At 36.7% G+C, this 23,696-nt stretch overlaps 1 protein-coding gene across 9 annotated transcripts in view; it reads left to right on the top strand.

The window, feature by feature from the left end:
* Positions 1–622: 622 nt before the first annotated feature.
* LOC149798606 (4'-phosphopantetheine phosphatase-like) overlaps positions 623–23,696 on the top strand; it is a 79,244-nt gene continuing 56,170 nt past the window's right edge. For 3 of the 9 annotated variants that reach the window (XM_089957427.1, XM_089957426.1, XM_089957425.1), the window contains exons 1-3: positions 625–713; positions 12,357–12,466; positions 21,901–21,989. In XM_089957427.1, the coding sequence (XP_089813553.1) occupies positions 685–713; positions 12,357–12,466; positions 21,901–21,989 (228 nt within the window). In that variant the 5' untranslated portion in view covers positions 625–684. Of the gene's footprint in view, positions 718–12,356; positions 12,467–18,814; positions 18,977–21,900; positions 21,990–23,696 lie in introns of those variants that run through there. The other 6 variants (XM_089957429.1, XM_089957428.1, XM_089957430.1 and 3 more) reach the window with 5 other exon arrangements.

The raw sequence follows: 23,696 nt of genomic DNA, 5'->3' as shown, positions 1-23,696 counted from the left end.
AATACTTCAACAAGTTTCTAGAGAATAAATAATCATTGCTTTCATGTAATTTTTTTTTTACAGAGATCCTCATTTCTCCTCTAATATTTAAATACATTTTAATACCAATAATTGCTGTATACTCGATTTTTAGTTCATGCCAATAGATATTGTGCTTGGAGACATGAATAGACGCATACAAGAAAGTTATTGGATTTATAAGTTTGATACTTTGTAGCCTAATGGACTTAATACCAAGGCACTATATAAAATTTTATAAAATGTTAATTAAAAAATTGATATGTTGTATATCCTCTATAAAAGTATAATTGTATATATGACTGTTTATCTCTAATGTATTATTTTACTGATACTGTTAATCATGTATACAATGGCACATAATGCGCTTCTCTGGGCCACGCAACAAATCCAGCCTACGTTATGAGTGTACTCGGAACGTTTACATGCAACTGAGAACGCGTGATATTAGATGGGCCAGGTAGGGCTTATCCTCCCCCTCCCCTTTATTTTATATTGATGTCAGGTTCAAGTTTATTATGGTATGCAAATCTTTAAATGTCGCGAGCATGCGATTGCGTTTAAATGATAGACTGTATATTTTGTAACCGGTGTTAGGGTGATTTAAAGGCTATACCATACTGTATTCACGAGATACGACAGGGTAACTTATAACAATGTCGATTTATGAATGAAAAGATAATATCACAGTTAACGTAGGTATTACTTGAAAACTGCTAATTTGTAGAAAGAATGTACTCATTAGTACTTGTCAGTTGTGCAAGCTAACTTAAGACGCGTGTAAAACAATTGGTATTTCGCACAGGGGTTCGTTACAAAGAAATTTAAGAGAATCCGTCCATCAAGGGATGTGGGTTCAAACCTGTAACAATATAGCACGTTAGAACCCCCATCCCTTGATTCATGGATGGATGCTCCTAATTTTCTTTGTAACGAACTTTGTGGTATTTCGTACCCAAGGAAACAACACCAACGTAGGGTTTCTCGACCCTCGTATCAATGACCTTGGCCTACAACGTAAGACATAGCACATGACATGTTGGTTTTGTTTTAGTGCCTGCCGCCCAAAACATAAATATCAGCGTCAAGGTCTTACATGTAGGATTAACCTTGGATTTTTCTTATCCAAGACATTTCTTACGCATATAATTTTACTTTAGACATTTAGATGACTACCCACCTCCATTTATACCGAGACAATTAATATCTAAAATAACTCGTGCACAAGGCAAATAGTACTCCCGGTGTTTCATCTCCAAAATAGGTCACTAGTGTAATTGACCGTAACATTTTGTATCGTGAACCATTCGCACTTTTAAAAAAAATTAAATAATTGAGGTAAAGAAATGTTGCATATTAAAGACAAAAACGTTGAATAATTAACATTCTGAATTCCATATGCACAGTTTCTTACCTAAAGAGAATTAATTTCCTCCTTTCTGACTGCCTATATATTTTTGTTTGCTTTCAATACTCTTGCAGAAGGTCAGTGCAGTAGACAGTCGACAAATTCTGTAGAGTTGGATTTGTAATTTACATAATTGGATTTATTTTGCCAACTATGCATAATAAAGTGACAATAAACTTCAATAATTAGACATAGTGTACAGTGTCAAAAGGGAGTAGCCACATGCATTGAACGAAGTGTACAATGTTAAAAGGGAGCAGCCACATGTATTGAACATAGTGTACAAAGTTAAAAGGGAGTAGCCACATGTATTGAACAAAGTGTACAATGTCAAAAGGGAGTAGCCACATGCATTGAACAGTGTACAATGTCAAAAGGGAGTAGCTACATGCATTGAACATAGTGTACAATGTCAAAAGGGAGTAGCCACATGTACGGACCATAGTGTACAATGTCAAAAGTGAGTAGCCGCATGCGTTGATATCATTGAAGAAGAACAAGTGCCATTGCTACTTCTAAACAATCTTCTGACAAATATATTAAAGAAAATGGTACTTACAAGTCCAATACATGGTAATGAATCATTTCACTGTATCACAGCTTGTGATAACTTAGGGATGAAGTGAGAAAGGTGTCTGTTTAAGAACAGTGATGATGTACAAGTCAGAAAGGTGTTTGTTTAAGAAGAGTGATGATGTACAAGTCAGAAAGATGTCTAAGAACAATGATGTTGTACAAGTCAGAAAGGTGTCTGTTATAGAACAATGATGATGTACAAGTCAGAAAGGTGTCTGTTTAAGAACAGTGATGATATACAAGTCAGAAAGGTGTCTGTTTAAGAACAGTGATGTACAAGTCAGAAAGATGTCTGCAGGGATCGTCCTGGGCTTCGCCAATGTCGCAAATTGCGATTTTTTTTCTTTATTGGCGACAAAAATATCCCATCTGGCGATTTTTTTGGCGACAGACTTTTTGGTTATTTAATTTGTACATACAATCATAGATTTGGACTGGATAAATTAAAAGGGAGAACGAAAGGAAGCCACAAACTTGACTAAGCAATGCATTGGAATCAATCTGTTACACAAACAATCCTTTGTTCGTATTGACAACCCCATCTTTAGAGTGCATTGTTACATCATAATCTGCTTATGCTGACATCTGGGCTGAGTATGCTGTGATACAGTCAACCATGCTACCGAACTATACCTACAACTGACCGACTTCTGAAGACGCGAATAGAACAGATACAATTAATTGAATGGCTAAATCTTCTGTTGGTTTTTTTTTTTTTTTTTTTTTACATATACCAGTACAATAGTTTTGCTGAACCTTCATAGAAAACTGATAACCTTTGAAGTACCGACTACTGTGTATAAATACAAAGCAAATGGAAAAATCTCAATCACAATTATGTCTGTCGCCAGTGCAGCATTTTACTCATTGATCTTTTCCTTTTGCCATCAATCCGTGTTACGGCTGCTGAGACTTAAACTCCGAAACAAGAAATAGCACAAAACAAAAACAACAACCAGTTTTGCATAATTAATAATAATTATTTAATTCTCAAAATACAAGAGTGAAAGAATCTCTAAATTGGGTGTGAATTTATGCTTATATATACGGTCCAATATTGCCAGGTGTTGATTCGTGTAAGTTTCATTCGTGGGAATGTAGATCCTATTTTGTTTGTCGAGAAAATTTATACAGCATTCAGTGATCATTCTTGGGATTTAGGAAGCAATTCACTACAAGCTTTGTTAAGCTAGCCATAAGGGGGGGGGGGCTGCTGATAGACTACTGGTGTCACCTGTCAGTGCTGTGGACTGTGAACGTGGATTCAGTAAGATGAACCTCATAAAAACTGACATCAGAAATAAACTCTGCATCTCATCTCTCGAGAATTTCATGAGAATCAGCATGTACAGATGTGAAAAATTAGACTTTGAAACTGCATTCAACAAGTGGGCAGCCCTAAAATTGCGACGGATCTTCATGTAACACTTTGTAACATTTTGTTAATGCTTGTTGTAATTAAAGAATTAAGTAACCCATCTTTTGTAATTTTCATTGCCTGTTACATTAATAGACTAAATTAACACTTGGAAAAATGTACACTACTTGTTCTGGCGACACTTTTTGAAAATTGGCGACAAAATATTGAGGTTGGCGATTTTTTTGGCGACAGCTTTTTAAAAGCCAGGACCATCCCTGCTGTCTGTTTAAGAACAGTGATGATGTACAAGTCAGAAAGGTGTCTGTTTAAGAACAATGATGATGTACAAGTCAAGTGTCTGTTTAAGAACAATGATGATGTACAAGTCAGAAAGGTGTCTATTTAAGAACAATGATGATGTACAAGTCAGAAAGGTGTCTGTTTAAGAACAATGATGATGTACAAGTCAGAATCAATGTTGCATTTAAATGGGGTTCAGATTTCTAGCACCATTGCATGAAATGCACTCTAAAACATTGCCAAGTGATAATAATTGTATTCATTAAGACATTGCCAAGTGATAATAATTGTATTCATTAAAACATTGCCAAGTGATAATTATTGTATTCATTAAAACATTGCCAAGTGATAATTATTGTATTCATTAAAACATTGCCAAGAGATAATTGTATTCATTAAAACATTGCCAAGTGATAATTATTGTATTCATTAAAACATTGCGAAGTGATAATAATTGTATTCATTAAAACATCGCCAAGTGATAATAATTGTATTGTTGTTGTTGAGTTTAATTATAGTAGCGTTCGCACAATTGTGCATGTGCCACTTTTTTCTGACTGCACCGCAGCCTGCTAGTTGTTCCTGGGGAAGGGATGGTGCCACCTCCCCCAGGCTTTTATGGATTCAAGGAACCCTGATAGTTTGGCCTCAATCTGTGGGTCCATAAAGATCCCTACAGTTGAATGGTTGGCTGTCATTAGTGGGAAGGAGAGCTCAAGAACGGTCCTGCTTGCTTTACATCGCTGATTTCTTGTTGCATTTGCCTTTTTTTTTTCTTTTTATTTCGAGATTTGTTTTTTTTTTTCGAGATTTTTTGTTTTGTTTTTTTTCCACTTCAAAATGTTCTAAAAGGAGGGGGGATGTTCTATGCTGTTTATAGAGGTTCTTAGTAGATATCATGTATGAAGAGAGCTTTTCAAGATTATTATGGTATTACTAGTCGAGGTGTTTAGGGTGTGTTTCCTACATTATGTTATTTATAAGTTTTTAGATATTACCTCTTTAAGTTATTTATTAATTGATGTTTTTAGAGATTGAATGTTATTTATACTTTATTTAGCAAGAGACCGGAGTCCTAGCCGATTACACGGTTCGTTAAGGACATCATATTGTATTCATTAAAACATTGCCAAGTGATAATAATTGTATTCATTAAAACATTGCCAAGTGATAATAATTGTATTCATTGTACAGGCGTAAACACTGAGCCTAGTACTGTGACCTCCCATGATGCTGGACATATGAGGTCAGGCATGCACCACTGAATGTCCAATACTATTGGAGAAATTCAAGATGGCAGAAGTAATCCAAAAATTCATTGGCAATTACATATCAAGTGTTTGTGTTTTAAAAGTGTTTCAATTCAGTACTGTCATTTTCAGCCATTATGTTTGAGGGGGGAATATGGTGCTATAGGCTAGGTTTACCTGGTCACCGTTAAACACTGATGATCTTAAGAGATTTTTTTAAAACAACACCTGGAAACAACAATAATTTCGTTTTTATTTTAGTCAAGTGCTGATACTTTTTCCTTAGGATAGATATTACTTGATCAAAAGCAGTATGAACATGGTTATGATTCTGTTTACATAAAACTTGAAATGATTTAATGGTCAAAAAGGCAAAAATATTAGAATTGTCACAAATGCTCAATATTTCTTTAATTGATATTTTTTTACTAATGCAAAGAAAAAACTGGTGGTGACTCAGCTGGATATAACCAATTTAATGCTATTTTTTTTATTGCCAATCCATTTTTATATTATTTCCACCATTTTGAAGTTCCCTGCTGTTATCGGCCATCAGTGGTACATGCCTGGCCATGTGTGGGGCATCATGGGAGATCAGGGTACCTAGCTTGATAACATTTTGATGACCATTGTTGATTGGGTTATCTCTTAACATAAACTTAAAATCTTTATCAAAAACAATTTTAGTTCATTGCAAAAGATGGACTCTTTGAAACTGGTTTTCAGCAGTTCTGTTATGCCTCCTTACACAATGAGACATAGGATGAGTTTTAGTTTGCTTTAATTCAGGCAGTCTGCCGAATCTAATACTCTTCAATGTTCTTTCATCTGTGCTTCTGTAAATATTAATACCAACAGGCTAAGACAAATCTGAAATCCAGGAAAGATTGCTTTTGAAAATGTAGATCTTGCCAATTTACCATTACATAGCCATTTTTAAATTAAAGTTTTTTTTTCCTTTTAATTTGATATATAATATATTAGTCGGTGCAGTTTTATTACAGTGATCTGAAAAACATTCATACTGTTAAATAGGATCCAACGTCTGAACTCTGTGAACATGATATTTCTTTCTCTTTGATCACTTCATGTATTTTTTGCCCGTCAAAAATGTCGGCCAGAATAAGGTCTCCATTTGTACAAATCAGAGCAAGATAATTTTGTTCAAGCACTTGGGAACCACATTTTTTTTATTCGCAAACTCAACCCCTTATATATATATATATAAGATGCTTATGATAGACTTTACTTGTATTCCTGGATTTTCTTTTCTAGCATCAGTCCCTTCAAAGGACTCCTTTTTTTAATGTAAAAAAATTACATTTTCATCATCTTCAAAATTAATATGAACATCATGCAATTTTCCCAACTTTTTTATTATATAAAACCAAGCTGTGTTACCAGTTGAAGACAAGTGCTTATCTCATTTAAATATTTTGGGTCAGTTAAGATGGGATGAATGCAGTTTCATTCTGTTGAGATAAGTTTGTTGCATGATGAATTCAAGATAGAAAATCGATATAGTTAATTTCATGCCATTGCAATGTAAGTGTAAAGTATGTTTACAAAATGTATTACTGTTTTTAATTTTTCAAATGGACAGCTGTCAGAATTTAATTTCTTACCATTAAAATCACTTCTCCATTTCTACACAGCATGCATAAATCAAGTTAAACTGTTGATTCAAAGAATTTGATATAGTATGATTATGGTATGTGGCCAGTACCAGCAAATTTTGATGATAATGAGAAATAAGTTTGAATTGAATTTTGGTAGAACATTTCTGTTCCAAGTTTCAGGTGATACTCTGGGTATTTATATTGGTCAGCTATCTTTAACCTATTGGAATTAGTGTAACCTTCTTTTATCTGTCCTGATACTATTATCTTTGGGTTTTTTGACTGTCAGCTTCCATTTTGTACAGTAATTATTCAGGTGTGAAACAAAACTGAAGACAAGGGCTGGTTTTCAGTATAAGCAACTGATCTTCTGTATACATAGTGTGATTGATTCATATTTAATGTTAAGTAATAGATGAACATGTGCATGGATCAAATAATATAAAATATGATTTGATTTTGGGGTTTTCCTTGTCTTATCTTTTTTTTCATGTTAGATTAGGTTCTCATAAATGTTCGTTCATAATTGCAAATTCTGTGATTAGATACATTCTTATTTTATGGAAAACATTTCCACCTAGCTTGAGCCATGATAAACTAAGCGTAGTCAATGACATGCATTCGCAACATGTTAAAAGTCAATTCAGATTAAACTACTGAGAAAATGTTTATTTATCCTTTGTTTCCAATATTATATCATTCTCCAGCTTTGAATTTTGCTGGTAAATCATGCTACAAATCACATGATACTAGCAATCATGATGGAGTTTGCTCTTGAGCAGAGTTTAAAGTTTGTGAAACTACTTCTGAGTCATGTTGGCTGACAGTGAAGGCACACCAAACAAAATTGTGTTTACAGTCATGCACACCAAACAAAATTGTGTTTACAGTCATGTTGACTGACAGTGAAGACACACCAAAACAAAATTGTGTTTGCAGTCATGTTGACTGACAGTGAAGGCACACCAAACAAAATTGTGTTTACAGTCATGTTGACTGACAGTGAAGGCACACCAAACAAAATTGTGTTTACAGTCATGTTGACTGACAGTGAAGGCACACCATACAAAATTGTGTTTACAGTCATGTTGACTGACAGTCAAGCCACACCAAGGAAGATTGCATTTACAGTCATGTTGGCTGACAGTGAGAGCACACCAAACAAGATTGTGTTTACAGTTATGCAGAAGTGTCACTTGCAGACTTTATCACAATAAAATTCATTAATGCAAGATGAAAATTAAATGCTATTCGTGCATTTATCTGATTCATTTTTTTCTATTTGGTTTCACTTTTTCAACCATAAATGAACACATTTAATCCAAATAAGTAGAAAAGAATATTAAAAGTATAGGTTTACTTAAATTGCAGAGATTAATTCGCATAGAATGAAACTTCACCTGCTGTCCATCACCAGTATGTACATTCAGTGTGTATGTTTATTTATTCCATTCATCGTAATTGTCAGTATTTTTGAAATGTGTTTTATTTCTATCAGGGAATGCACATCCAGTCAACAACTGTAATTAATTGGCATGGGCCTTAAATTCCAGTTTCATCAAACGATACCTGTCAATATGGAATCCAAATAGCAGTAGACCATCTGACCTTATTTCAACACTGTGAGCTGTATGAATTTTTGGATGCTTCATACACATTTAATTTATTGTTTTGTTTAAAGTGCATCTTGCTGAATTTTTTTTGTGAAAATGAGTTTTTGAAGAGTTTGAATGAGAATTGCTTGAGAGTCATGAAAATGGCAATATTCTTAAAATTATGCCACCACCCATAAATGTTGAACTCTTCACAATATAATCATCATCAATTATAACAGAATATGATAATATACTTCCCAATTGTCATGTACCAGTACCATTCCTTCTCCAGGGTTATTTCCCTTGAAAAGGACCCTGTGGTCAGGTTATTTCCCTTGAAAAGGACCCTGTCGTCAGGGTGTAGATTTCAATAGCCACATACATTTCTCTTCAGGTTAGGACTACATAATCATCCAGTTGATCCCTTTCTCCCATTACTGTTTATGTTCCTGGGTCTTATTTTGAGTTGGGCCATGGGCCTATGTAGTCCGGAGGGCAAGAAGTTGGTTGAAGCCTTCTTATATATATTTAAATAAATTCTTGATCTAAATTATTTCATGTTTCCAGTTTAAAATAATCTTTGTCTTCTCTCTGTACAGGGCTACTGGGCCTTAGTGGATGGGTACAATGTTTATCTTTGAAGTAGTGTGGGTGTGGGTATGACACAAAATAAATACATGCCAGCTTGAAATGGTGAAAATGTACAGAAACACAGGTATCTTAAATAAACATGAACAAAGACATATTTGAGGAAGATAGATGTTAGCAACATATTTAAAATGTCTGTGTAATCTTATCAGATATGGGTTGACCATCTGTGTAATTTTGCTGCACAAAACTACTTCCAGTTTCAAAAGAGCATTAATGAGTAAACAAAAGGTGAGTTTGGCATTACTGCATGTGGGGTTGATGGTCTCAGGAAACAACAGCATTACTGAGTAAACAAAAAGTAAGTTTACCAGCTTTAAATCCAGGCCAGCAGCTTATACCATTGATTCCACTTGTAAAATGCCCCTGGGTGGGGACATGGAGCCTATAAATAGGATTAGGGTTTCTGAAAAACAGTCATTTTTGAAAAACAGATGTTTACTGTTTTCAGTTTTCAAAAAACAGCTGTTAACAGCTGTTTTACTGTTTTTTTCCATATTTTCACTAATTTTACAGTCAATAGCTTATTTTTGTGATGAACACCGTTTTATTATATATCTTTCATGATATAGTTCTAAATCAATACATTTTTACTTCTTATAATAATATTTCAAGAATACAAGTGCATTAAGCGACTTGTCTGAGAGACACGATCTTAATTTTGTACAGAAATTTGTACAGACTGAAAAAACTCTTTCAACGTCCGTTGATGTCGGTTTAATGGATAGAATTGCATTGTACAATTTCTGGAGATTTTCAGTGAGCTGGCCAGAGTTCCTGAAGAGCGTGAATTCGGACTTGAGCCATTTGAAACTGTCTTGCCCTCTGACTGCAATTGATGATCCATCTTTTTGACGCAACAAATTCAATTCATCTTGAAGAGACAAGTTCACACTTTCAGCATCATTTGACCACTGTTCGACGACATCTTCTACATCGTTGACTTCAAATAGATGAGATGCTAGATTTCCTGCGAAATTTAGCGTAGTTTTTGACGGGGCAACAGATGGATCTTTGAGACTGTGCAGGAGGTTCATGACATCATTGTTCAATCGCTCTTCAACGTGACACTTTAAATTTTCCATGAGCTTGGTACTAATGTCATTATTCAGGTTAGAGAGCTTGTTGAACATGAATTCTAAAATTGTGTCAGCACTCATCAACGTCGCGTCTTCTCGACTTAGATTCTCAACAGCAAGTTTACAGGTTCCATTGCCTTCAGAAGGGTTTTGAGAGCATCAAAATCCAATGTCTCAATGTCCGTTAGAAACAGTAAAACAGCTAGAAAAAAACAGCTGTTTACTGTTTTTTGATTTTGGACGAAAAACAGCTGTTTTACTGTTACTGTTAAACAGGTACCAGAAACCCTAAATAGGATGCTTCTATTTAGTGCTACATTTTTCCCACCATCACTTATATTTCAATAAGCCCTTTTGCATTTTACATCTTTTTTGGAATACAGTATGCTCAAAACCCCAAATCTTACACTTTTCTCAAACTCAGCCTGGCTAGGTTTAATAGACTTTATTAGGTTCTAGTGGCCATTATTAAAATGGTTACATAGATGTAAAAGGGCAAAAAATTAAGTTCAGATTGACATACATGATGTTTCAGGGAGTGTTATTACTAAGGTTATATCTACACAGATTTGAGAATTGATGAATCCCAAACTCCACCCACCTACTTTCAGCTGTTAGTAATTTTCTTTTTTGTTTTCAACAAAGTCACAACAGTTCAGTGTTTGTGAAATTTTGCACAATTGTGCCAGAGGCAGTAAACCAAACAAGTAACGCTGAACTGTTTAACGATGGCAGAAAACCAAAGCAAATGTGCTATATCTTGTGTATAAATTTAGGTAGTTATAACTTTTTCACTCGATTTTTGTGAGATTTTCATAACAAAAAGGGAAAAATAAATTCTGTATAAAATAACAAAATTGTTTAAAGAATACTTTTTATTCCAAAGAAACAAATATGCAAATGAAGCAGTATGGTTGTTTGTCTTAGATTGGTCTGATAGATGTAAGTGCTCCTGTTTGCCATAAAAATGTCTGTGAATTACCAATACAAAAGGGGGGCCCCGAGTGGCCGAGTGGTCTAAAGCGCTCTCCGTTACGGATCACTGCCATCTCACCTCTGTCTGCATGAGTTCGAGTCTAGGATTCAGCCAATGTGGGTATGTGAGAAAGCTTGCCAGTAGCTTCTCGTGGGTCGGTGGTTCTTTCTGGGGTTTTCCCTGGTTCTTCCTCCACCATTAATACTGGCCGCCATGTATAGCCTATCATGTGCTGAAAAATGGCGTTAAACCCTACAACAACAACAACAACAACGACCAATACAAAAGTAGCACTCACAGACCAGTCACATACAGTTCATAGAATACTTTGTATGAAGAATAATTTTGCAAAACAGTATTCAGGCAATTTGCAATTACACTTTCATAGAAATTTTAAGAATATATTCTTAACACATACTTTTGAGAGGTTTGATTCACATAATATAATGCAGTTAATTGTTTGTTTATGTTGGATTTGGGGGGGGGGGGCAGCTGTTGCCAAACAAAAAGATTTGTTCACAGCTGCTACTGGACCAAAATGTTTTCTTTGCACAGTATTGATCTGCACAATGCATGTACAAAGAATAAAAGTTGAAAACTTTTGAGTGGCATATTAGGCTGAAAAAAAATCACACATATTATTTTAGAGGTATCCATACAAATACCAAAAAGAAAATCAGAGGTATTGGAATCAGAGAGCAAAACATGCTTACATTAAATTTGCAATATTTTAACCTAGAGTTACCTGATTCTGTACAAAATCCTTCGGTACACCAGAATTCACTATTTTGTAGTAGCTCAGATCTAAGAAATAACTTCATTCAATGACTAACATACTGTATGTATTATTTATTTTTGTGGCATCCTGGCACTGACAAACATTTGTATTGTGCTTTGTTATTTAGACCATTGGGAGGGGGTACAAGATCCTCCGGCCTGAGAAAGTAATGGTAATATTAGCATTGGAATATAATTAGCATACTTGTGGCCTAAGTCAAGATTACTGTAATTTGGATTGTTACTGAAAATGCTTGAGGAAGTACCATATATGCTATTTAGACTAGTCAAACTGCAAACAACAAAGATTCTGATGTGCTGTTGCATAATGTGCCTGCAGACCAGGGTCTGTGCTGTTCCTCAGTTTACTATAAACTGAACAGACCCAGACGTGGCTGCACATTATGCAACAGCAGATATTGGTTCATGCAGTTGGACTCAATTTATAAGCAAGTGGATACGGAAAGCGTATGTATTATGCAAAAGGTATTATGCAAAAGGTATGCTGTAATTTTAATGGTATTTTCAGGCTAAATCCTGCCAGAATGACATTGTGCTGTAATTTTAATGGATTTTCAGGTTAAATCCTGCCAGAATGACAGTATGCTGTAATTTTAATGGTATTTTCAGACTAACTCATGGTAATTTTAATGGTATTTTCAGGCAAAATCCTGCCAAAATGACAGTATGCTCTAATGGTATTTTCAGACTGCCAGAATAACTGTGCTATAATTTTAATGGTATTTTCAGGCTAAATCCTGTCAAAATGACAGACGAAAACTATGCGAAGAGTATTGAGCTGCCAACTGAACTTCAGTTCAGAAATCTGAAGACTGCAAGAAGCTTTGCTATTGATATAGGTAGGTATCAACTTGTCTGGTCTGTACTTTGAGATTTGTGTTAGTGAAAGTCAAAATGAAGTGCATAGTTTTTTATTAGCACAGTAATTTGAGTGAGTGACCTTATGAATTTAGTGCAGTAATACTCGGCAGAGATATCAGGAAAGGGAATACAAAAAAGTTAAAGATTTGAAAGCTGTACTGTTTGTACTAGCCTACGAGTCAAACTGCACAGACCCTGGTCTGCTGGCACATTATGCATTGGCAGATCTCAGTCTGTGCAGTTTGTTAAGAGTAGGTGCTTTATGCTATGGAAGATCAGGATGCTTGCTGTTTGCAGTCTGATCTGACTTAAAAGCAAGGACATATGGTACATTTGACTTATAAGCAAGGTCATTTGGTATATTTGACTTATAAGCAAGGACGTATGGTACATTTGACTTATAAGCAAGGACATATGGTACATTTGACTTATAAGCAAGGACATATGGTACATCTGCATAATAAAAAGTAAATGTTTGATAATCGAGTTGCATTTTATAATCATTGAAACATTTACTTCTGAACACCATGTTTCAAGGTTCTTAACGCTATTCCGTGTGATCCCGTAATTGTATATGACAAGTATTGTGTTATAGTATTTCAAGCAAAGCTAAGAACAAAACTAAAAACTTCATGAAAGAAGTTAAAAAAGAAGTGAACATTGTGAATGCATTTGTTGAAGTAATCCCCCTGTTTTGCTTGCTTTGTTGACTAGACAAATGAATGTATACCTCAACAATCCAAGTATGAACTGGATCCTGTCTTGCTTGCTTTGTTGATCAGACAAATTGATGTATACCTCATCAATACATACATGCTGTTGTTTCTGTTTCTCATTTTGCATTATTGAGAAGACAAACTGGAATATACCCCATTAACCCATGCATGAAGTGGTCCCCATGCCTTACTTGCTTTGTTGACAAGACAAAATAGATGCATACCCTGTTAACCAATGCATGAAGTGATACCAATGCCTTACTTGCTTTGTTGACAAGACAAAATGGATGCATACCCCATTAACCCATGCATGAAGTGATACCCATGCCTTGCTTGCTTTGTTGACAAGACAAAATGGATGCATACCCCATTAACCCATGCATGAAGTGATACCCATGCCTTGCTTGCTTTGTTGACAAGACAAAATGGATGCATACCCCATTAACCCATGCATGAAGTGATACCCATGCCTTGCTTGCTTTGTTGACAAGACAAAATGGATGCATACCCCATTAACCCATGCATGAAGTGATACCAATGCCTTACTTGCTTTGTTGACAAGACAAAATAGATGCATACCCTGTTAACCAATGCATGAAGTGATACCAATGCCTTACTTGCTTTGTTGACAAGACAAAATGGATGCATACCCTGTTAATCAATGCATGAAGTGATACCAATGCCTTACTTGCTTTGTTGACAAGACAAAATGGATGCATACCCTGTTAACCAATGCATGAAGTGATACCAATGCCTTACTTGCTTTGTTGACAAGACAAAATGGATGCATACCCCATTAACCCATGCATGAAGTGATACCCATGCCTTACTTGCTTTGTTGACAAGACAAAATGGATGCATACCCCATTAACCCATGCATGAAGTGATACCCATGCCTTCCTTGCTTTGTTGACAAGACAAAATGGATGCATACCCTGTTAACCAATGCATGAAGTGATACCAATGCCTTACTTGCTTTGTTGACAAGACAAAATGGATGCATACCCCATTAACCCATGCATGAAGTGGTCCCCATGCCTTACTTGCTTTGTTGACAAGACAAAATGGATGCATACCCCATTAACCCATGCATGAAGTGATACCCATGCCTTGCTTGCTTTGTTGACAAGACAAAATGGATGCATACCCTGTTAACCCATGCATGAAGTGATACCAATGCCTTACTTGCTTTGTTGACAAGACAAAATGGATGCATACCCTGTTAACCAATGCATGAAGTGATACCAATGCCTTACTTGCTTTGTTGACAAGACAAAATGGATGCATACCCTGTTAATCAATGCATGAAGTGATACCAATGCCTTACTTGCTTTGTTGACAAGACAAAATGGATACATACCCTGTTAACCAATGCATGAAGTGATACCAATGCCTTACTTGCTTTGTTGACAAGACAAAATGGATGCATACCCTGTTAACCAGTGCATGAAGTGATACCAATGCCTTACTTGCTTTGTTGACAAGACAAAATGGATGCATACCCTGTTAACCAATGCATGAAGTGATACCAATGCCTTACTTGCTTTGTTGACAAGACAAAATGGATGCATACCCCATTAACCCATGCATGAAGTGATACCAATGCCTTACTTGCTTTGTTGACAAGACAAAATGGATGCATACCCCATTAACCCATGCATGAAGTGATACCCATGCCTTACTTGCTTTGTTGACAAGACAAAATGGATGCATACCCCATTAACCCATGCATGAAGTGATACCCATGCCTTCCTTGCTTTGTTGACAAGACAAAATGGATGCATACCCTGTTAACCAATGCATGAAGTGATACCAATGCCTTACTTGCTTTGTTGACAAGACAAAATGGATGCATACCCCATTAACCCATGCATGAAGTGGTCCCCATGCCTTACTTGCTTTGTTGACAAGACAAAATGGATGCATACCCCATTAACCCATGCATGAAGTGATACCCATGCCTTGCTTGCTTTGTTGACAAGACAAAATGGATGCATACCCTGTTAACCCATGCATGAAGTGATACCAATGCCTTACTTGCTTTGTTGACAAGACAAAATGGATGCATACCCTGTTAACCAATGCATGAAGTGATACCAATGCCTTACTTGCTTTGTTGACAAGACAAAATGGATGCATACCCTGTTAATCAATGCATGAAGTGATACCAATGCCTTACTTGCTTTGTTGACAAGACAAAATGGATGCATACCCTGTTAACCAATGCATGAAGTGATACCAATGCCTTACTTGCTTTGTTGACAAGACAAAATGGATGCATACCCTGTTAACCAGTGCATGAAGTGATACCAATGCCTTACTTGCTTTGTTGACAAGACAAAATGGATGCATACCCTGTTAACCAATGCATGAAGTGATACCAATGCCTTACTTGCTTTGTTGACAAGACAAAATGGATGCATACCCTGTTAACCAGTGCATGAAGTGATACCAATGCCTTACTTGCTTTGTTGACAAGACAAAATGGATGCATACCCCATTAACCCATGCATGAAGTGATACCAATGCCTTACTTGCTTTGTTGACAAGACAAAATGGATGCATACCCTGTTAACCAATGCATGAAGTGATACCAATGCCTTACTTGCTTTGTTGACAAGACAAAATGGATGCATACCCCATTAACCCATGCATGAAGTGATACCCATGCCTTACTTGCTTTGTTGACAAGACAAAATGGATGCATACCCTGTTAACCAATGCATGAAGTGATACCAATGCCTTACTTGCTTTGTTGACAAGACAAAATGGATGCATACCCTGTTAACCAATGCATGAAGTGATACCAATGCCTTACTTGCTTTGTTGACAAGACAAAATGGATGCATACCCCATTAACCCATGCATGAAGTGATACCCATGCCTTGCTTGCTTTGTTGACAAGACAAAATGGATGCATACCCCATTAACCCATGCATGAAGTGATACCCATGCCTTGCTTGCTTTGTTGACAAGACAAAATGGATGCATACCCCATTAACCCATGCATGAAGTGATACCCATGCCTTGCTTGCTTTGTTGACAAGACAAAATGGATGCATACCCCATTAACCCATGCATGAAGTGATACCAATGCCTTACTTGCTTTGTTGACAAGACAAAATGGATGCATACCCTGTTAACCAATGCATGAAGTGATACCAATGCCTTACTTGCTTTGTTGACAAGACAAAATGGATGCATACCCCATTAACCCATGCATGAAGTGATACCAATGCCTTACTTGCTTTGTTGACAAGACAAAATGGATGCATACCCTGTTAACCAATGCATGAAGTGATACCAATGCCTTACTTGCTTTGTTGACAAGACAAAATGGATGCATACCCCATTAACCCATGCATGAAGTGATACCCATGCCTTACTTGCTTTGTTGACAAGACAAAATAGATGCATACCCCATTAACCCATGCATGAAGTGGTCCCCATGCCTTACTTGCTTTGTTGACAAGACAAAATGGATGCATACCCTGTTAACCCATGCATAAAGTGGTCCCCATGCCTTACTTGCTTTGTTGACAAGACAAAATGGATGCATACCCTGTTAACCAATGCATGAAGTGATACCAATGCCATACTTGCTTTGTTGACAAGACAAAATAGATGCATACCCCATTAACCCATGCATGAAGTGGTCCCCATGCCTTACTTGCTTTGTTGACAAGACAAAATGGATGCATACCCCATTAACCCATGCATGAAGTTATACCGATGCCTTACTTGCTTTGTTGACAAGACAAAATGGATGCATACCCCATTAACCCATGCATGAAGTGATACCCATGCCTTACTTGCTTTGTTGACAAGACAAAATGGATGCATACCCCATTAACCCATGCATGAAGTGATACCCATGCCTTACTTGCTTTGTTGACAAGACAAAATGGATGCATACCCCATTAACCCATGCATGAAGTGATACCCATGCCTTACTTGCTTTGTTGACAAGACAAAATGGATGCATACCCCATTAACCCATGCATGAAGTGATACCCATGCCTTACTTGCTTTGTTGACAAGACAAAATGGATGCATACCCTGTTAACCAATGCATGAAGTGATACCAATGCCTTACTTGCTTTGTTGACAAGACAAAATGGATGCATACCCCATTAACCCATGCATGAAGTGATACCCATGCCTTGCTTGCTTTGTTGACAAGACAAAATGGATGCATACCCCATTAACCCATGCATGAAGTGGTCCCCATGCCTTACTTGCTTTGTTGACAAGACAAAATGGATGCATACCTCATTAACCCATGCATGAAGTGGTCCCCATGCCTTACTTGCTTTGTTGACAAGACAAAATGGATGCATACCCCATTAACCCATGCATGAAGTGGTCCCCATGCCTTACTTGCTTTGTTGACAAGACAAAATAGATGCATACCCCATTAACCCATGCATGAAGTGGTCCCCATGCCTTACTTGCTTTGTTGACAAGACAAAATGGATGCATACCCTGTTAACCCATGCATAAAGTGGTCCCCATGCCTTACTTGCTTTGTTGACAAGACAAAATGGATGCATACCCTGTTAACCAATGCATGAAGTGATACCAATGCCTTACTTGCTTTGTTGACAAGACAAAATGGATGCATACCCCATTAACCCATGCATGAAGTGGTCCCCATGCCTTACTTGCTTTGTTGACAAGACAAAATGGATGCATACCCCATTAACCCATGCATGAAGTGATACCAATGCCTTACTTGCTTTGTTGACAAGACAAAATGGATGCATACCCCATTAACCCATGCATGAAGTGATACCCATGCCTTACTTGCTTTGTTGACAAGACAAAATGGATGCATACCCCATTAACCCATGCATGAAGTGATACCCATGCCTTACTTGCTTTGTTGACAAGACAAAATGGATGCATACCCCATTAACCCATGCATGAAGTGATACCCATGCCTTGCTTGCTTTGTTGACAAGACAAAATGGATGCATACCCTGTTAACCCATGCATGAAGTGATACCAATGCCTTACTTGCTTTGTTGACAAGACAAAATGGATGCATACCCCATTAACCCATGCATGAAGTGATACCAATGCCTTACTTGCTTTGTTGACAAGACAAAATGGATGCATACCCTGTTAACCAATGCATGAAGTGATACCAATGCCTTACTTGCTTTGTTGACAAGACAAAATGGATGCATACCCAATTAACCCATGCATGAAGTGGTCCCCATGCCTTACTTGCTTTGTTGACAAGACAAAATGGATGCATACCCCATTAACCCATGCATGAAGTGATACCCATGCCTTGCTTGCTTTGTTGACAAGACAAAATGGATGCATACCCCATTAACCCATGCATGAAGTGATACCCATGCCTTACTTGCTCAATTGACAAAACAAAATGGATGCATACCCTGTTAACCCATGCATGAAGTGATACCCATGCCTTACTTGCTCCATTGACAAAACAAAATGGATGCATATCCCATTAACCCAAGCATGAAGTGATACCCATTCCTTACTTGCTTTGTTGACGAAAACAGAACGGATGCATACCCTATTAACCCGTGCATGATTTGTTTTGTTTGTTTTTATGAATTTAACACCATTCTTCAGCACACAAATTGGATATACATAGTAGCCTGAGACTCAAACCCACATTGACAGAGGCGAGATGTCAGTGATCAGTAAAGGCGGGTAGACCACTTAGCTATTTGGGACATCAGACATGCATGCAGCAATCCCTGTGCCTTGCTTGCTTTGTTGACAAAACAAAAGGTATACATGCTCCAATAGCACCTGCATGAAGTGAATCCATCTATGCATAGCATAGACTCAGTTCTTACATAATGAACTAGTAGATGATATTCTCAGAAGTTCATTGAACTAAAGAGTTTTAGTATACAGTATAAAACCTAATTGGTTAATACATTGTACAGTAACTGTTGCAGATCTGTGAGCCCTGATCTGTTTGGGCATGAAACAGTATCAGATTTATAGGCCCTGATTTGTTGGTGCATTATAGAATAGCAGGTTTATAGGCCCTGATTTGTTGGTGCATTATAGAATAGCAGGTTTGTAGGCCCTGATTTGTTGGTGCATTATAGAATAGCAGGTTTGTAGGCCCTGATTTGTTGGTGCATTATAGAATAGCAGGTTTATAGGCCCTGATTTGTTGGTGCATTATAGAATAGCACGTTTGTAGGCCCTGATTTGTTGGTGCATTATAGAATAACAGGTTTGTAGGTCCTGATTTGTTGGTGCATTATAGAATAGCAGGTTTGTAGGCCCTGATTTGTTGGTGCATTATAGAATAGCACGTTTGTAGGCCCTGATTTGTTGGTGCATTATAGAATAGCAGGTTTGTAGGCACTGATTTGTTCGTGCATTATAGAATAGCAGGTTTGTAGGCCCTGATTTGTTGGTGCATTATAGAATAGCAGGTTTGTAGGCCCTGATTTGTTGGTGCATTATAGAATAGCAGGTTTGTAGGCCCTGATTTGTTGGTGCATTATAGAATAGCCGGTTTGTAGGCCCTGATTTGTTGGTGCATTATAGAATAGCCGGTTTGTAGGCCCTGATTTGTTGGTGCATTATAGAATAACAGGTTTGTAGGTCCTGATTTGTTGGTGCATTATAGAATAGCAGGTTTGTAGGCCCTGATTTGTTGGTGCATTATAGAATAGCACATTTGTAGGCCCTGATTTGTTGGTGCATTATAGAATAGCAGGTTTGTAGGCACTGATTTGTTCATGCATTATAGAATAGCAGGTTTGTAGGCCCTGATTTGTTGGTGCATTATAGAATAGCAGGTTTATAGGCCCTGATTTGTTGGTGCATTATAGAATAGCAGGTTTGTAGGCACTGACTTGTTGGTGCATTATAGAATAGCAGGTTTGTAGGCACTGATTTGTTGGTGCATTATAGAATAGCAGGTTTATATTTACTGATCTATTGGGGCATTATACAATAGCAGATTTGGGTCTGTGCATTTTGTAGCTGGGTATGTATAATATACAAGCGTTAATGGTAATAATCCCTGTCTATCATGCATGGAATAAGCTACACTGATTCTTGATTGGTAGTTATTATTTAACCTTGACTAGAACAAACAGTAACCACCAATAAGATTTGAATGTAACATATTTAACCGTGTGACACACCAGTAGTGTAGCTTTAAATCGACCAAGATAGATGAGAACAAATTCAATGTAGAAACTTCGCGTAAAATTGGTTATTAAATGATGAGTAAAGTACTTCATTATATTCATTATCCATGCAGAATGCATTTGGAATGTATCCTTTCTGCTGAACATGCTGCTAGGTTAAAATAATTTGCATGGAAAAAAATGTGGGGCAGATAATGTACCAAGTCACTCTATTTGAATTTGCAGATGCCAAGCAAGTATTCTCAAAAGTCTTTTTTGTTTTTTACTTGATAAAAATGAGTGCCATGGACCACAAATGCTGTTTCAGATGAATTCTATATTTAAAGAATAAGGCAAACTAATAATAATTATTCGTAACTGCTGAAGACTAAAATAACATATATATGGTAAGTATCCTTTTGTATCGATTCTCCTTCTCTTGTCTCGGCATCTTTATAATTCCAGAAAAAATATTGATGCATTGATATACTGTTGAATCATTTCACCCCATGTCATTAGGTGCCAGGTTCCGGGAATTTACCAAAGCAACTTTGCTGCTACCACCCACCTATATTCAGTAAATCAATAAATGTTTTTGACGACAATTTTAAAAAAAAAAGCCCTCCTATTGTTGTGGAAAACCCATGTACTTGTAAAATTAATGAACACGCTAATGATGTAATATATGCTCAAGTCTTTCTTATAAACAGATTTTTAAGTGAGTTAAATAAATATTTTGACCGCTCCAGTGGCCTAGTGGTTAGAGCATCTGCCTTGGATATGGGAGTATGGGTGTTGGAACCCAGCCAAGTCATAACAAAGACCTTTAAAAATGGTACTAACAGCTGCCTTGCTTGGCACTCAACATTAAGAGGTTAGTGTTATGACTGGTTGGCCTGGTGTTTTGATTATATGACTGGGTGGGACATTATGCTACATGTCTGCGGCATGATTCCCCAGTGCTAGGCATCACTATCAAATGCCACATTGCAGTCATCATAGTGGTATGACTGAAAAATTATTACAGCTACATTAAAAATCAAAACCACACATACATACACTCAGTGAATATTTCTTTTGTTGTTAAGGCTGTTGTTGTTGTTGTTGTTGTAGTGTTTAACGCCATTTTTCAGCACACGATAGGCTATACATGGCGGCCAGTATTAATGGTGGAGGAAGAACCCTGAAAAACCCAGGGAAGAACCACCGACCCACAAGAAGCTACTGGCAGGCTTTCCCACTGTTAAGGCTGTGCTTGACTATGTTGGCAGAGCCCTATGGTCATCACATGCATGAGTCTCTGCATCAATATTTGTCAACTGTTTGGAAAGTGCACAATTTCTATTGTTGACTTGTACAGAATTTAGTATGTGCAAGATGACCATGAAATGTTTAATTAATTAAAAATTTTGTTTGTGCAAAATAAATGTGAATTGTTGGAATGTTAAAGAATTTGGTTTATGCAAGATAACTGTTCTAAATATTTAAGCAAAAGCAGTTTTATTTGGCATTTCCTGATAATGTATAAACAAATATTGTGTTTTGATTTTGCAGGAGGATCCCTGGCAAAGTTGGCTTACTGTTCAACAGTTCAAAGAAGAACTTCACTAGTTTTGGAAGAGCCAGGACAAGTCAGCCAATTTGTAGTAGTTTAATAAGCATTTGATTTAAATTTAAAATATACCTGCATAGAACTATAGATTATTGTGTTTAAACATTTGATCTGAACTTAACATATACCTGCAAAGAACAATTCATTACTGTGTTTGAACATTTAATTTGAACTTAACATGTACCTGAAAAGAACTAAAGAATATTGTATGTTTGAACATTTGATTTGAACTTGCGATATACCTGGAAAGAACTATAGCCTTATTTTAGTTGAACAGTTGATCTGAACTTAATACCTTCATGCAGAGAACTTTACTTTAGTCTTTATTTGAACATAAGATTTGAAATTAAGAATTTTAGCTTATTGTTTGCATAAATCTTTTTTGGATGTGGATGGAAGGAGTTTGTTGGCTGACCAATTTTGTATGCTTTTCACTTCTGCAGTTTGAGCATTTTGATTTGATTTTGTCCATCCATTTACATATCTGTCCATCTGTCCCAGGACACATATTAGCACCATTGCACAAAAATCGGCTTGATCTCAACAACAATGGTGTTATTTGCATGGTTATTTTTATGCATGTATAGATGACCAAATTAGAGTTTCATGTCAGTGAAACACTTTTTTTTCTTCATTTTTTGTGAAGTTTTGATATTGTTGGACTTGGACTTGTGGTCAAAACTTTGTTAGTATGTTAACACTGTAAGCACTACTTGATGGACTCCAATGAAATTTGGTATTACGTTCACACACAAAGCACTGCTTGACAGAGACCAGTGAAATTTGATAGTATGTTCACACAGAAAGCACTGCTTGACTGACCAATGAAATCTGGTAGTACTTTCACACAGAAAGCACTACTTGACAGAGACCAATGAAATTTGGTAGTACTTTCACACAGAAAGCAGTACTTGACAGAGACCAATGAAATTTGGTAGTACTTTCACACAGAAAGCACTGCTTGACAGACCAATGAAATCTGGTAGTACTTTCACACAGAAAGCACTACTTGACAGTCAACAGTGAAATTTGGTAGTACGTGCTGACAGAAAGCACTACTTGACAGACACCAATGAAATTTGATAGTATGTTCACACAGAAAGCAATACGTGACAGACACCAATGAAATTTGGTAAGAATATTTACATATGTAAATGACCATATTAGATTCTCATACCACCATTAAAGCAGTTTTTCCAGGTTTTATATAAGAAAATTCTCTATGGACACTGACTTTTATTGGTCTTCAGTGGGGGCTTGTTTTACACACAAAAATATATTGTACATGCGATTTATCCCAGTAAATCTGATTTCATTAAGCCTCCATTGTCCTATTTGATTACAGTAAGCCTCCATTGTCCTATTTGATTACAGTAAGCCTCAGTTGTCCTAAATCTGATTACAGTAAGCCTCAGTTGTCCTAAATCTGATTACAGTAAACCTCAGTTGTCCTAAATCTGATTACAGTAAGCCTCAGTTGTCCTAAATCTAATTACAGTAAGCCTCAGTTGTCCTAAATCCGATTACAGTAAGCCTCAGTTGTCCTATTTGATTACAGTAAGCCTCATTTGTCCTAAATCTGATTGCAGTAAGCCTCAGTTGTCCTATTTGATTACAGTATGCCTCAGTTGTTCTAAATCTGATTACAGTAAGCCTCAATTCTCCTATTTGATCACAATAAGCCTCAGTTGTCCTATTTGATTACAGTAAGCCTCAGTTGTCCTATTTGATTACAGTA

Source organism: Sinohyriopsis cumingii, chromosome 5 (assembly GCF_028554795.1).
Source record: "Sinohyriopsis cumingii isolate HCF-2022 chromosome 5, ASM2855479v2, whole genome shotgun sequence".
NCBI lineage: Eukaryota > Metazoa > Mollusca > Bivalvia > Unionida > Unionidae > Sinohyriopsis > Sinohyriopsis cumingii.
This window is presented reverse-complemented; position numbering and strand designations above follow the sequence as displayed.